Here is a 14,953-nt window from a genome sequence, read left to right as displayed (position 1 = left end):
ACATATGTTGCCATTCTCTCACCTCCTCATATTGAGAGTCCAGTATGTGCCATTGTCTGTCTGCCAGGGGTTGCTGGGTAGGCAGGGTGCCAGAAAGGGATCATGGTTTTTGTAGGTTGTGATATACTTGACCAGGCTGTTGAGAGAATTATTAAGAGACAAGTAAATTGTAGATTTACAACTCTAAGCTTTCAAAGATTGATCCAGATGAATATATTCTGTTGTCATGAAATGCAATGGAATCAATACTTGTAAATCGATCAGTAAAAGGAAAACCTCCAAGTATAATTGATTCAGAAAGAACTTACGCTCCAAGCGACACACTAGATTTGACTTTTGACCTCATGATGGCTTGTTGATAGAACATGTTCTGGAAAAAGATATTTTGTTCAGCAAAGGAAAATTATAGTAATGTCAGTTGCAGACATAACTTCAGTACATGAACTGTTTTGTTAACTGCTGACATGTTATACAGGAATATGATACAGGCAACTTGACAAAAATGTTCCCATGTACCATTTCTAGAAATATCTAGCTTTGGAATATGTTAGTAATAACATTTAGTCTCTTGTGGTTTTGTTTCTGTCCTAAATTGTCTTGACAGTGAAAATGAGGGCTTTCCTTCATAGAGCCTTAATTAATGGTTGTTAATTGAGGGGAAAAAAGATGAATACTTACCATTCGTCTATATTGGTCAAATGTGATTTTCTGAAAGATAAATTATAATTATAATATAAGATTATAAAAATAAAATGATTGACAGATAGCTGATGAAATGCAGGGCGCTGAGCAATATCAGAAACATTTTGTTATCAGTAACTGCTACATTATCTTTAAATTAAAGAATGATTTGCAATTCCATTAGCTATACTGCTGTATTTTCTATAAATTAAAGAATGATTTGCTATTCCATTTGCTGTGGGTTCCATCGTGATCTGATACTGTACATAGATGGGAATTGACACCATTATAGTTACCACAGAATGCTGTCATACTCTCATTACCATTATGAAAGGAAACCTGGAAAAAAAGAGTGACAAAGCTCAGTGAATGAAATGCGAATCTGGTCTGCTGCAAAAATGTTATTTAAAAAAAAAAGCATGCGTGAGTGAGTGAGTGAGTGAGTGAGTGAGTGAGTGAGTGAGTGAGTGAGTGAGTGAGTGAGTGAGTGAGTGAGTGAGTGAGTGAGTGAGTGAGTGAGTGAGTACTGACCTGTTACCTCATCTGTGTTTAGGTCAATAAGGCGGTCCGGACCAATATCCAATGCGCTATGAGTACGACGCTGCAAAAAAACATAGGAAAAACATTTTTCCGCAGAAAAAGTTCATTTTTTGAAATAGCATGTTTTCTGACACTGAACTGACCGGTGGCCTATTGACAATCCAGTAAGCTCTTTCCTGGCAATCGAACACAACACGGTCTGGCTTCTTTCTTTCCCTCCCAGCCCTGATACAGTACACATAAAGAGATTTATGACAGAAATATATTCCAGTGAGTTTAGTGACGACAAAAACATCAGGCTCATATTTGTCTTTGAACAAACAGAACCAAACATTGAAAATAAGTTGGGAAATGGAATCTCGTACTTGTATTGCTCTGTTGCCTGCATCACAATAAAGTCCCACTTGTGGAATAGCCATTTATGCAGGTGGTTGTAATGTGCCTGATTTGAACATGGATGCAAAAAAAAAAAGTTAAACATTTGATATTTATGTAACGGGTCACTTCAGAAATGCAGTCGAGAGTAATGGACAATAATTTTGCTTAGTTGCTAACTGGTCACAGTTATACATCTCAAATTGAAGTGACACCTGTTTTACATGGGGGATTTGAGCCCTGCGACTTATAGTTTGTGGCGGCTAATGTGCAGTCACCAGGAGGAAGTTCACTTGTAAAACAAATGTGTCTCTATTTTTCAATTTGTGGAACAATTATGAAATGAAGTTGAAAATATGTGAATCAATGGTTGTATTCAAAGAGAGTTTTCAAAATCTAATATTAAAAAGATAAAAATTATGTATTAAACGGATAAGATCTTGTATACATGTTTGTGGCATATAATTTGATATGTACAGTACTATATGAGATTGCATATATATATATATATATATATATATATATATATATATATATATATATATATATATATATATATATGTGAGAGAGAGAGAAAATAGCTATATCTATATATCAGCGGTGACACATGACAAAAACAAACCCTTTTCCTGGGATCATCCGCGTCCCCCCCTGGCATCACCTCACGCCCCCCCAGGGGGGCCCGCCCCACTATTTGAGAAGCACTGGCCTAACTTAACCTGACATCATTATCATAACTATCATAAACTATAATAATTATAATAACTATTACGAAAGTCAATTTCATTTTAAATTCATTTTAGTAAATACAGCGTGCCTGTCCTGTCTTTTTCAAGTTGTGATGTGGAATACTGAGTTTTTTCGTCGACTCTACGGTATTTTCCCCTCTTTGTGACATAAACAACTGTCATGACCCTAGGGCAGGGGTGTCCAAACTTTTTGCAAAGTGGGCCAGATTTGGTGTGTTAAAAATGTAGGGGGACCAACCTTGGCAGGCGTTCTTTACATATAGCAGCAATTAATTTAAATTCATTTCAGCGAGCCATTCTGTGTTTAACGTTTACTTTGCAGCGAGCCATTCTGTGTTTAACATTTGCTTTTTTATTTTCATTTCAGCTATCTTAAGCATGTGTTTTGGTTATTTTGAAACATGCATATTAAAATTGAATTTACATTAAATATTGAAGATGAATAATCACTTAACTTCGCTTTTTTTACCACTAACTTTTTTGTAACAGTTGAACAGAAGTAATTGTACTCTTGGGTGTAAATTACATTTGCAACATAAAAAAATATCTCACCATGGCAGTTTAATATTTATAGAATTTTTAAACACAATAACAGAGAAGTGAGCAAGTAATAGATCAACAAGTGCAGGGCTCATTTAAAATATGAAATAAGTGCAGGGCTTATTTAAAATATGAAATTAGTAACTATAAATGTTGATTGGATTTTTAAATGTTTATTATTCTGGAGTGAAAACTTAAAAAAAAACGTTTTCAGACTTATCATAAATGAAAAATTATTTGTCCGCATGAGTGTGATGGGTGAAACTGACATCTGAAGTGCAGGACAAAGGCCAGGTGTGGCTCTATGGCAGTAGTATGGATGCACAAGATGTCTTATAAGTGAGACTCCTGTAGCCGTGTCCTCACACGGCTCTTATTTAAGATCATAACCGAGAATGTCTTCTCACACAAATATGTCGACCCGAACAAGCTTAGCATTTTCTGACCAAATGCTCGAATGTCTCGGAAACTTGTCTTTATCCAGCTATCAGTAAAAGTTGGCAATATAAAGCTGCTGGTGCTGACCGCAGCTCACTGCGTCAGACTGCAGCTCAACTTTCCACCTCTTGTTGATTGTCGCCCTTTTAGAAAATTAGGAGCTCATACAGTCAATTACTCATATACTAATTTGCTGTTCCTAATTGAGCCTAGAGAGGGCAGAATTTAGCACACACAGGTAACAGCGCTGCTGCCCAATGTATTAATCCTCAATGCGGGGCAGGTATAATTGATTTTATGGCAGAAGCTGCGGGCCGAATGGATACTGACCACGGGCTGCATTTGGCCCCCGGGCCGGACTTTAGACATGTCTGTATATCTGTATGGTTTGGCTGTATTTGTGTTGTTTTGGCTCCATCTGCAGGCATTCTTAGGTAATTGCACTTATTTTCTATTATTTTGCCGAACTGCTTCCATCCAATGCGTCACTACCAATGCTGGTCTGATATTGGTCAGCGTCTCCTCACGGAGATGCTGGTCTGCTATTAGTCGGCCTCACTCATTTCAAAATGGCGGAATGGTAAAGCTTTGTTCTATCATGAGTGGTTACAAAACTGTATTTGTAGTGCATTTTACCGCTTAATTCAAACTTGAATGTCTTAGCCATGGGTGCCAAGCTTGCTAGTTATGTTAAAGAAAGAAGTAAGAAGATGATTTATATGGAAACGAAGCTGGAGATAATCCAGAAATACGAAACTAGCTTAGCCTAGGCTACCCTTACTAGGAAATATGGGCATAACAAGCGCCACTCAAAGGTAAATAAATCCTTTCTATATTTTTTTTTATTTATATTTTCTGAATGGATACATATATATTATATGTACGTAGCACTTAGTATACCATTTTGGGATCTATTCTTAATATGTATGTACAGTTTTGATGTTTTTACCTGGGATTCAAAAGACATTAGATATTTAACATAGGTTTGGATTGCCCGCCATATGGTGAATTCGCCTTACGAGCCCAACCACAGAACGGATTATTCTCCTAACACGGGGGCACACTGTATATATATTATATATTTTTTTTTTATTTATAAAATTATTCTCCATAATCTGTTCTTTTGGTGTCATATTATATCCATTTGATTATGTTCCTTCTTGTGTTGTAGTTTTAAATTGGAATTTTTAGCCCATTCGCTAGGCTGTACATAATCCGCCTGCTCCCAGAGGTGCTAGGGCATTCACTTCAACAGTTGCGGGCTTCTGCGCAAGCACAGATGGATGTGTGAGAGGCCAGTATGTTTATTAGACTGCTGCAATAGCCAATCGAGTCATAAGATCCATCTAGAGGCCTCAAATTGAACGTGATGTGAGTGGATGGTCACTGCAGGAAGGTGGTGCAATGCTCAACAACCAAGCCGCGGTGTTGGCTTTGGTTAATTATGTAAGAGGTGTAGCATAGCTATTAGCTAACCTGTCCCGATTTGGCCATTTTTGGGCAACCAGGGGCCTGAGCTAACCCTGGCAAATAGTTCTGCTGGGAATGCCTTTTGTTAGCCAAGGATCAATTTGGTGTTTGGAGCTACACCAGATTTGCAAACTTTAATTGTTTAACCAAGGCAGCAACGAGACACCAAAGCACGGCTGGACACACGTGCTACGGTGCTTTCAAAAACTTCCTGGGACACCCAAGTGGATATACAGTATTGTGCATCTCAGTTCGAAGGTAAGGAGAGCTCCTCAATGTGCTACGGTGCTTTTAAAAAGCTTTTGGGAACACAACAAGCGGATACACTGTACATCTCAGTGACAAGAGAAATGCTACGTGCACACCGAACGCAACAAAGCGCGTCGTTTACGCTCTACGCGAGGCGTTTTGTTGAGGGTTCAAGATGATTACTTTTGTGAAGTCACTTTTTGTCGTGCGAGGGGTGGGGAGCAAGCTTGCTGTGCACTTTACAGTGAATCCAGAAAGAAAAGCATTGCTGAGAACTTTAACTTTTCTGGGATGTAGCAGAGCCAATATTTTCTCCTATAGCATCTGTATTCTTCTTTTTACACAGTGTGTCCCTCGCTTTGCGGCAATACTTGTCTGCCAAAAAAAGAAATAAAAGTGTCAACGTTGCAATCAAGTGGCAGATACCATGCTAAATACTGAGCTGTCAATGCTGCACTATCTTTATGTTGGCACAATAACTACGGTTCAAGAGCTGTTCAAAAAGAAAGCAAACGATATTATACGTAACATGCTATTAGTTTTCATTGCTATGCTGATGATACCCAACTATATATGCCTTTAGAAATAACAGATCCGTGCAAGTGCAGTAAACTGGAGGCCTGCCTTGCCGAGATTAAACAATGGATGTCTTCCAATTTTCTGCTTCTTAACCCTAGTAAAACAGATGTTAATTATTGGCCCGGCTCATCATCAGGACTTGATTAAGAATACCACGTTGAACCTGGATAACTACTTTTTCCCAAAGTAGTTCTGCAAAAAACCTCTGTGTGATATTTGACTCAACTCTCTCTTTTCTGACACATATTAATAACATAAGAACAGTGTTTTTTTCACCTTCGCAATATAGCTAAAATTCGCCCTATTCTGTCTCTTAGCGATGCTGAAACATTAATTCACGCATTAATTAGGTCGCGCCTTGACTATTGTAACGTTTTGCTTTCTGGGCTTCCCATGTCCTGCGTCAAAAGCCTACAGTCTGCACAAAATGCAGCAGTGAGACTCTTGAAAAGGACAAGAAAGTTCGATCATATTACTCCAATAATAGCTGATCTGCATTCCAATACACCTGAGATGCGATTTTAAGGTGTTATTAATTACTTATAAAATTTTACACGGTTAACCTCCTTCTTATCGCGTCGACCTAGCATCAGCATATGTTCCGTCCTGACAACTTCGGTCACAAAATGCCGGTTTGTTATCGACCCCACGGGCTATAAAGACGTCCGCAAGATCAAGGGCCTTTTCCATTCGTGCACCAGTACTATGGAATGCCCTACCTATGGAAGTTCACGCAATGGCTTCATTCATCCAGTCATCATTGCATTATGTAGCAAAATATGTTTTCTGTAATCTATATTGTGTACCTGTATTTGTTTGTATTGTGTTCTATTTGTATCTGGTACATGCAGCATCCACTTCCACCTGTAGACCTGGAAGGAGGGTCCTCCCACCTGTTGTCCCTTCTGAAGGTTTCTGATTTTCCCCAAATTGGGGGTTTTGAGTTTTTCCTTCCCCTTCTGGGAGCATACCCTGTGTATGCTGTTGTGTGCCTTACATCGAAAAGATGCTGTTGTGTGCCTTACATCGAAAAGATGTCTCTGTATGACTTGTTTTTTCAAAAGAAGTCTCGACATGACCTCTTTTCATCTGTGAAGCCCGTTTGAGACTTTGGTGATTCAGGGCACCAAGTTCTCTCTTCTGCCATTCTATAAGTCAGGTGAGTGCTCTTGCTTGGCTCCGTTTTTGTATTGAAAGCTCAGCTGGCCGTGTTGGATATCCCCCGGTGACCGCAAACAAGTGGCCATGATTCATTCCTACCCCCTGTGTGAGACGTTGAACGTTTCCGAAGTTGATTGGCTGTCGCGACGCGACACGACACGCGTCAAAAGTTCACATTTTTTAACTTCACACGACAGGTGAAATTATGCACCGAGCAGTGTCTCGCGTTGCTCCATACGCATCCATCGCATCCTGTCGTGCGAACGCCCTTGACTACAATACAAAACTGTCCGCTGTTACGCCTTGATTGCGTTCGGGGTGAATGCAACAAAAGAGAGCATCAAGAGGTCAAGAAAAATCAGGAGATATTGAAAAGACTGATCGATTGTGACCGCCGTTTATTTTGGTGCGTGCAAAGCTTTTTATTGTTTCATTTTTAATATGTTTGTGTTATTTTATTTTGTTCATATTCAATTTATAGTAAACAGCGATACTGGCTGCCACGATTATTTAAGATGATAATCTGCAATATTAACATTTAAAAAGCCGGCTACGTGGTACTGAACAGTCTACAGTAATCCCTCGCTGTATCGCGGTTTATCTTTCACGGGTTCACTGCTTCACAGATTTTTTACAGTGTGGATATTTTTTACAGTGCATTGTGCACTGAATCCTGATTGGCTCAGGGGCTTTACTGTTGTCTCAAAATAAAATATTGACGCTGTACTGTATTAGTTTTTCACTTGTCAATTTATACAAAAGGCAAGAGGATCCAAAAGCTTGCTTTCGTCTCTGCTGTGCCCGTGTGCGCTCAGCTCAGTACACACACAAACGTGCTAGTAAGCATATTGATTGACAGCTTGGTCTCTGTGAGCCAATCACGTGACTCGTAGGCGTGCCGAGAAGAAACGAAGAGCAACGGAAAAATGCACAGCTTTGGAAATTTGACTTTTACCTAGATTTCTTTTGTAATAAATTGGAATTTCAAGTGTATTGTTATGATATAAGAGGCTTCACTTTAATTCAATGTCCGGGCATATCCGTTTATAAAAATCTTCTTGTTCAGAAAAAGAAAGAGCTCAAACAACAACTCATAACAATGTGCGGGTTCAGTGACAATAGCTGGGACTGTGAAATACGCGTGACAATGTTTCCAACTTTGTATTGCTATATTAAAATGATTGTTTCAAACAAATTTGGGGCTTTAAAAAAAGGTTTCGATTTTTGGTTTTATTCTATAGGTTAGTATTGCATTGTAAATTAATTAAAAAATATAAACTTCACGGATTTCACTTTACGCGAGTTATTGTTGTAATGTCACCCCCACGATAATCGAGGGATAGATTCATATTCATATTCATATTTCTCATTGGTTTGCGCTCAGAAAGTAAATTAGTTGTGTTGCCCTGTGTCCCAAGTTTTTGCCATGTCTGGGGTGAAAATGTTTTACTCATTATTTATTTATTTATTTTAGTTTATTATCATTTATAAGTATCAAGCCTTGAAGTCTGTTTATATACTGCTTGTTTAAAAAAAGGGCAATAAATAGACATGTTTGACCAATCATGATCAAATAATCATGACTTCAATATTGACCAAAATAATCATGAATATTATTTTGGACATAATCGTGCAGCCCTAGTATGAGTGTATATATCAATTATGTGGAATGTGTTTATTTTTATATATTTATTGACGTTGTTGCTGTAAGTGGGCAATTAAGAATAGTTTTAAATAAAAATGAAAAAAGGTATAAGACTACAATATACCATCTTTCTGCGTAAATATCTAACGATATGCGGACTATAATCCAGTGCGGTTTATCTGTGACAAAAAAATCTTTGTGCGGTTTATGTCTGAAAAACAGTGCTTGTTATTTGGTCCTTGAACTAAGAATAATAGCATCACTTTCTTTACCTGTTCGTAGGGTTCCAGCATGCCTTTCTTACGGATGTTTCTCTTTGCCAGATAAATGGCTGAAAGACCACAAATAATCACAGGGCATTTTCAACAAATGCTCACATTACAGTAGAACTCTACAACGAAATCATGTTTGTAGCCAGATATTTTTCACAACAGGGAACTTTTCACTATAGCAAATCTATGTCTTGGACACAATCTTGAAAACATGTTGCGTAATCTACATTCTGACTAAAACTAAAAATAAAATCATCCAGTCCACATTGAAAAAAAAGAAAGAAAGGAATTGCTAAATCTACACTAAGCATTCATTTTCATACTTACGTCAATTTCTTGCATAATGGTTTCACTTTGCTTCATCCATCTTTCATCTTTATTACTTTTATCCTGTCCTCAAGTGTTAAGCTTGGTTTAAGCTTGATGTGTTTGTGAGCTCTGCGTGCCAAATTACAGGGATTCTCTTCCTCTGTTATAGAGTGGTGTTGTTTGTATGCTGTAGACTTCATTTACTGCCACCTAGAGCAGTGGTTCCCTTAAGGTACTTGAAGGAACTTCAGGGGGTATTCGAGATTTTGAATAAAACAAACAAACATGCAAAAATCCTTTGAAAACAATTACTGAATGTAATAATTGTTTCAGGAAAATATATGTTCTGTAGGTCATTCAATTTCATTTTTGTAAAAACTCAGATTCTCCACCATAATAGAAGTTTTAGGGTTCGACGCAACTCTCTACTCTACTCTACTCTACTTCTACTCTAACTCTCTACTATGATCTCAAAAGAAGACACTTTAAGTTTAATATTTTACTGTGGTCAAATATTTATTCATTATTATTTCATTTTGAGAACATGTCTGACACTTTATTTTGATTATTTTTTTGCAGAAATATATCTATTAATAATTAAGTTTTTTCATTGTTGTAACAAATGTCGGGCGGCTCAGTGGCTCAGTGAATAGCACGTCCGCCTCACAGTTCCTGCGCACCTGGCTCCGGCCTTTCTGTGTGGAGTTTGCATGTTCTCCCCGAACCTGCGTGGGTTCTCTCCGGGCACTCCGGCTTCCTCCCACTCCCCAAAAACATGCATGGCAGGTGAATTGGACATACTAAATTGTCCTTAGGTGTGATTGGGCACGTGATTGGTCGTTTGTCTTTGTGTGCCCTGCGATTGGCTGGCAACCAGTTCAGGGTGTCCCCCGCCTACTGCCCGAAGCTAGTTGGCGCCGGCAAGCCTGTGACCCCTGTGGGGATAAGCGGCTATAGAAAATGGATGGATGGATGGATAGATAACAAATGTCTTCTATGATCCAAAACAGGACAGTTAAGGTTGATGATTTTTTCTGGACCAATAGAACTAGTTTGAAAGGGTTTAAATTTTATTAAATCAGACACTGATGGCATTATTTAAGTCTTTTTTTTAGTTGAAAATATATTTCACAGGCGGTACGTCATTGAAAAAAGGTTTAGAAACCCATGCCGACTGCAGGGGAAAGCCGCACAGTATACACTAATCCCTTGCTGTATCGCGGTTCATCTTTCACGGGTTCGCTGCTTCACAGGTTTTTTACAGTGTGGATATATATATATATATATATATATATATATATATATATATATATATATATATATATATATATATATATATATATATATGCCTTGCTTTTGTCTCTCCTGTATATATATATATATATATATATATATATATATATATATATATATATATATATATATATATACAGGAGAGACAAAAGCAAGGCTCTTGCCTTTTGTAATAAATTGACAAGTGAAAAACCAATACAGTACAGCGTCAATATATATATATATATATATATATATATATATATATATATATATATATATTTTTTTTTTTTTTTTTTTTCAGCGCATTGTGCTCTGAATCCTGAATGGCGCAGGGGCTTTACTGTTGTCTCGAAATAAAATATTGACGCTGTACTGTATTGGTTTTTCACTTGTCAATTTATTACAAAAGGCAAGAGCCTTGCTTTTGTCTCTCCTGTGTCTCTCCTCTAACTGCCGTGTGCGAACGTGCTAGTAAGCACATTGATTGACAGCTTGGGCTCTGGGAGCCAACACGTGACTCGTAGGCGAGAGCAAGCGCACACACTATGTAGACATACAGACAGCAATGGAGAAATGCGCAGCTTTGCAAGTCTGACTTTTATTTCTTTTATAACAAATTGAAATTTCAAGTGTATTGTTTTGATATAAGAGGCTTCACTTTAATTTGATGTCCGGGCATATCCGTTTATAAAAATCTTCTTGCTCAGAAAAAGAAAGAGCTCAATAATTCAATAATTACTCAATAATAATAATAGCTCAATAATTACTCATAACAATGATTGTTTTAAACAAATTTGGGGCTTTAAAACAGGTTTTAATTTTTGGTTTTATTCTATAGTTTACTATTGCATTGTAAAATAACAAAAAAAAAATAAAGCTGGCTACTTCACGGATTTCACTTGCGCGTATTATTTTTGGAACGTAACCCCCGCGATAAACGAGGGATTACTGTAAAGTGCTGCAAAACGTGTGCTGGCGCGTCATGCATTAACCAAGCTAGACTTTTGCTGCAGGCTCGTTTTTGCTATAGAGAATTTCAATGCTAGGCAAAAACATTTCGTATTATGCAACAGGGGTATTTTTCTTTGTAGGGGAAAGTAAGAAAGAGGGAAAGGCTTCAATGCATGAAGATTATTTCACACTGGCAGATTTTTTTTTTTTTTTTTGCACATGCAGGTTTTGTTGTAGAGTTTTACTGTATTTTAAAATGATTCTAGAGTAATTTTGCTGAACCATCACAGTCCTATCGGTAACATGTGATTTTCCTGTTTGACTTGGGTTACTAACATCAAGCCCAAATACTTTGAACATAAAGTAAAGTGCCAAGTTTACTCACCGTAGTCAGTGTCATCTGCAACCCATTTCTGTGCGGGCCAAAAGTAAGGAGTCTAGAATGGTAAACAGTGAAATTAAATGAGAAGGTTCTACTAAGTCAGAAGGTTTGTTGCCAAGGTGCTAACCAGCACAAGCGGACTTGTTAAAGAAAACGTGGCAAAAGTATTCTCACTTCACTTAACTGAATTTGGTCATGTGGGGTTGTCAAACATGCTTGGTTATGTGGGCCCAAAACACCCCAATACAGAAACAAAGCTTAAAGGGTTAAAGATACAACTGGCTCAATGAGTCAGGGAAGAGAGAGAGACAAAAATTAAAATATAGAAATGATGAGCATTAAAGGTGTATCCACTGTCCAAACACCCCAGCGGGACTAATGCAGGGTTAAATAACTATATATTAGCCTGTGCACTAATCACTGATAGAAGTATATAGCACATTTGATCAAGTAAATTTAACTATATTGAGTACAAAAAAAGTTAATACCCACAATTTGATATATCAGCTCATGTTGAGAGAAACGAAATGACTGGACACAGCTTTGCAGAATGTTGCTTATTATTCAAAATAATCAGGGATGAAATGAGCTTGTGCTTTTAAATTGTTAAAAAAATTACCTGCGTGTATTTATTACAGGGGAAAACACGGAAAACGTTTTGTTTACAATGGCTTATTCTATGTGGCCTCTACTAAACACTTCTGATTATTATGTAAAATTCCCCTGTTTACATCCATCATCCATTTGACATCCACTGAAATGGACTGAAATGGCCCGTTGGTCAGGGATCAAATAAGACCATTAGACATAGCACAGCTTGCCTGCTTTCTCACTTTGGTCATGTGATGTTTGCAAGCTGAGTCGTGATTGATATGCAATATGCTATGTTGCATTAGGGTCTAATGAAAAAAATTTGGCTCAGTGTTTGTTTACAATAGTCAGCCTGCTACTCAGTGCTCTACATTCCACAAAATCAATATTACATCCGAATGCCGTGTCTACACTACAGGGGCGCATAGAACATATGATCATTAAAAACATTTTTCACTCGACAACATAAACAAATACTCCACAAAGCGTAAGACATTTTCAAGTATCTAAAATGGAGCAGCAAACGTTAGGCTGGGAGACACTCTTTGAGAAATGCCCTTGCTATCCATCAATTTTAGTCTCTTCTTTTAATCTATTGGTCCAATTGATAAAAGTAATTTTTTGATGACCTTTTTTTGGCAAGTTTGCTCATTCCTTCATGTTGAAATGATAACCTATTTCCCCTCATATTCTACAACAGGAACACAAACCTCTGTGCGCTCCATTCACTTTTTGTGTCCTTTGAACAACTAAGTGATTTTGAACAATTGTTCGTGTTGTGTTTTCTTTAAAAATAAAATAAAATAAAATAAAATAAAAAGGCAACTTTAACCCTTGTGCCATTATGATATAAATTTTGGAAATTCCTTTGATTTGTCTGTGACATGGTAAAAGAATTAATGGGGAAAAAACACTCAGGAGCTGAAATTTCCAGATGATTAAAACATGTAAAACTTCAAATTGCAACCATTCTGACAGTTCTATATGATTGTAGCTGGGCGTGAAAGGCTTTGCATACAAAAGGCAATATTTTCCAAATTTTGGACCATAGAAAACTATTATAATTACACTTTTTGAGATGGATATTAAAATGATCTATTACATTGTTTTTCCTACGATTTATACAATATTCCGTTGAGTGGCGGCGGTCAAAGTACATCATCAGCAAACAGAAAATTATTTTTGATTTGTTTCACCTCAAGAACAGTAGAGGGTGGTAGAGACCAGTTAATGGATTTGTCTTAAACATGTTCTCGTCACTCACAGGGACAAAGACGGACCATATAATTTTTCAATTTTTTTCTTCAATTGTTTTTTTGTCCCAGTGCTCTCTGTGCACATTTGAAAATATTGTCTATGTCCATGGCAACGTTCTAAAGTAGCTCTTGTCCGGCAGGAGGTGTTGGAAGCATGGCGGTTAGAAAAGGACGTTTGATTATGATCATAAAATTGTATCTTAGCTGGATCGTGACATTCTTGTTTAAATTCATAAAAGGTAACATCAACTGTCAATTTAATTGCTAATTGAATGAATTTTCATCCAAAATTCCTATGCAAAACACTCTTACTGAACCGGAGAGAGGGGTCTGATTGCAGGATGTAGGATGGGGGCGTGTAGTTCCAAAAATGGCACCAAAAGAACTACACACACCCCTTTTTTATAGGAAAAAGGGGGCGTGTAATTTTTTTTCTAGGGAGGGCTTAATCCTGGTGTACCGTATAGATATTTAAAAAAAAATGGCGGATCGGGAGCGCATTGTAAATTAAAATTGTATTTAAGGAATGCTGCACAATTTTAAATTGGATTTTAATACATATGAGTCGTTTAGCAATACAATTCAGTGGATGTTATGAGATTGGTTTTCCTAGCACGGTGTAAATATAAATAAAGGATTGTGGAGTTATATACAGTATTACAACAGGTGTCGCAATCGCTTTTTCCGTGGTTACTTATTCACGTTACTTTAATGTGACAACAGTACATTAATAACGCGATTTTACACGGTGGATTAAAATGTTCAAATGCATCTTTTTTGTTGTTAAGGTGATAAGAGTTTGAATTGTACAAATTTACAGTAAAGCAGACAGGACAGGATTTTAAAATTACGGTCTTTGGTGTAACTTGGACAGATAGAAGTCATTCTGCTAAAGGAAATCAAGAAACTACTCAGTGAAGTAGGATTGATTTGAATTGAATGAGCAAAAGTCCAACATCAAATTCTCAGTTTATGTCCTTTGTTCAAGATAAATTGAAGTGTGAAAATAATACATCTTAATCTGTTTGCTGTTAAGCATGACAATGAATTGGGAAAATAAACATGACAGTTTATAAATTTGGAGAGCCAGCAATAAGCTGGAAAATCATCCACAATGTAAGTATGTCATATCAGCCAATAAATACTTTTTTTTTTAACTATTCAAAACAATGAAAATGAATATTCAACAGATTAAAGTTTAATGACAATCAAATAACCATCTAGAGTAATTCTAGGCACATTCTTGTGACAATATAGTTATATCCAAGTAACTAATAGAAGGAAACTGATGCATCTAGCATACTATGCAATGCACATACACACATCCATTTTCTGTACAACTTATCCCCACTTGGGTCTTGGGGAAGCTGGCGCCTACCTCAGCAGACTCTGAGCAGTCATGCTAGCCTCCTATTTCTGCTTTTATCTGGAACATTTTGATTTAATTTGCAACTAATGATACACCCCCTGAGCCAAAACACACATATCAT

At 37.1% G+C, this 14,953-nt stretch overlaps 2 protein-coding genes across 6 annotated transcripts in view; one reads left to right on the top strand and one right to left on the bottom strand.

Annotated features, from left to right (window-relative positions):
• rgs9a (regulator of G protein signaling 9a) overlaps positions 1-14,953 on the bottom strand; it is a 38,850-nt gene that overhangs the window by 7,833 nt on the left and 16,064 nt on the right. For 3 of the 4 annotated variants that reach the window (XR_015868131.1, XM_088436468.1, XM_088436471.1), the window contains 8 exons: positions 11,620-11,671; positions 8,700-8,758; positions 1,587-1,663; positions 1,365-1,446; positions 1,220-1,282; positions 679-708; positions 309-370; positions 23-136 (listed from right to left, as the gene is read on the bottom strand). Coding sequence is in view for 3 of the 4 variants with exons in the window: in XM_088436468.1 (XP_088292594.1) it covers positions 23-136; positions 309-370; positions 679-708; positions 1,220-1,282; positions 1,365-1,446; positions 1,587-1,663; positions 8,700-8,758; positions 11,620-11,671 (539 nt within the window). In the remaining variant the exon portion in view is untranslated. The remainder of the gene's footprint in view (positions 1-22; positions 137-308; positions 371-678; positions 709-1,219; positions 1,283-1,364; positions 1,447-1,586; positions 1,664-8,699; positions 8,759-11,619; positions 11,672-14,953) is intronic. The other variant, XM_088436470.1, reaches the window with a different exon arrangement.
• Positions 1-14,953, top strand: part of cog1 (component of oligomeric golgi complex 1) — a 142,283-nt gene that overhangs the window by 126,791 nt on the left and 539 nt on the right. The gene's annotated exons all lie outside the window — the stretch shown is intronic.

The sequence above is a fragment of the Hippichthys cyanospilos genome, chromosome 16, assembly GCF_059441005.1.
Source record: "Hippichthys cyanospilos isolate Australia breed blue-spotted pipefish chromosome 16, RoL_Hcya_1.0, whole genome shotgun sequence".
Lineage (NCBI taxonomy): Eukaryota > Metazoa > Chordata > Actinopteri > Syngnathiformes > Syngnathidae > Hippichthys > Hippichthys cyanospilos.
Note: the sequence above shows the minus strand (reverse complement) of the source record. Positions and strands in the feature narration are given on the sequence as shown.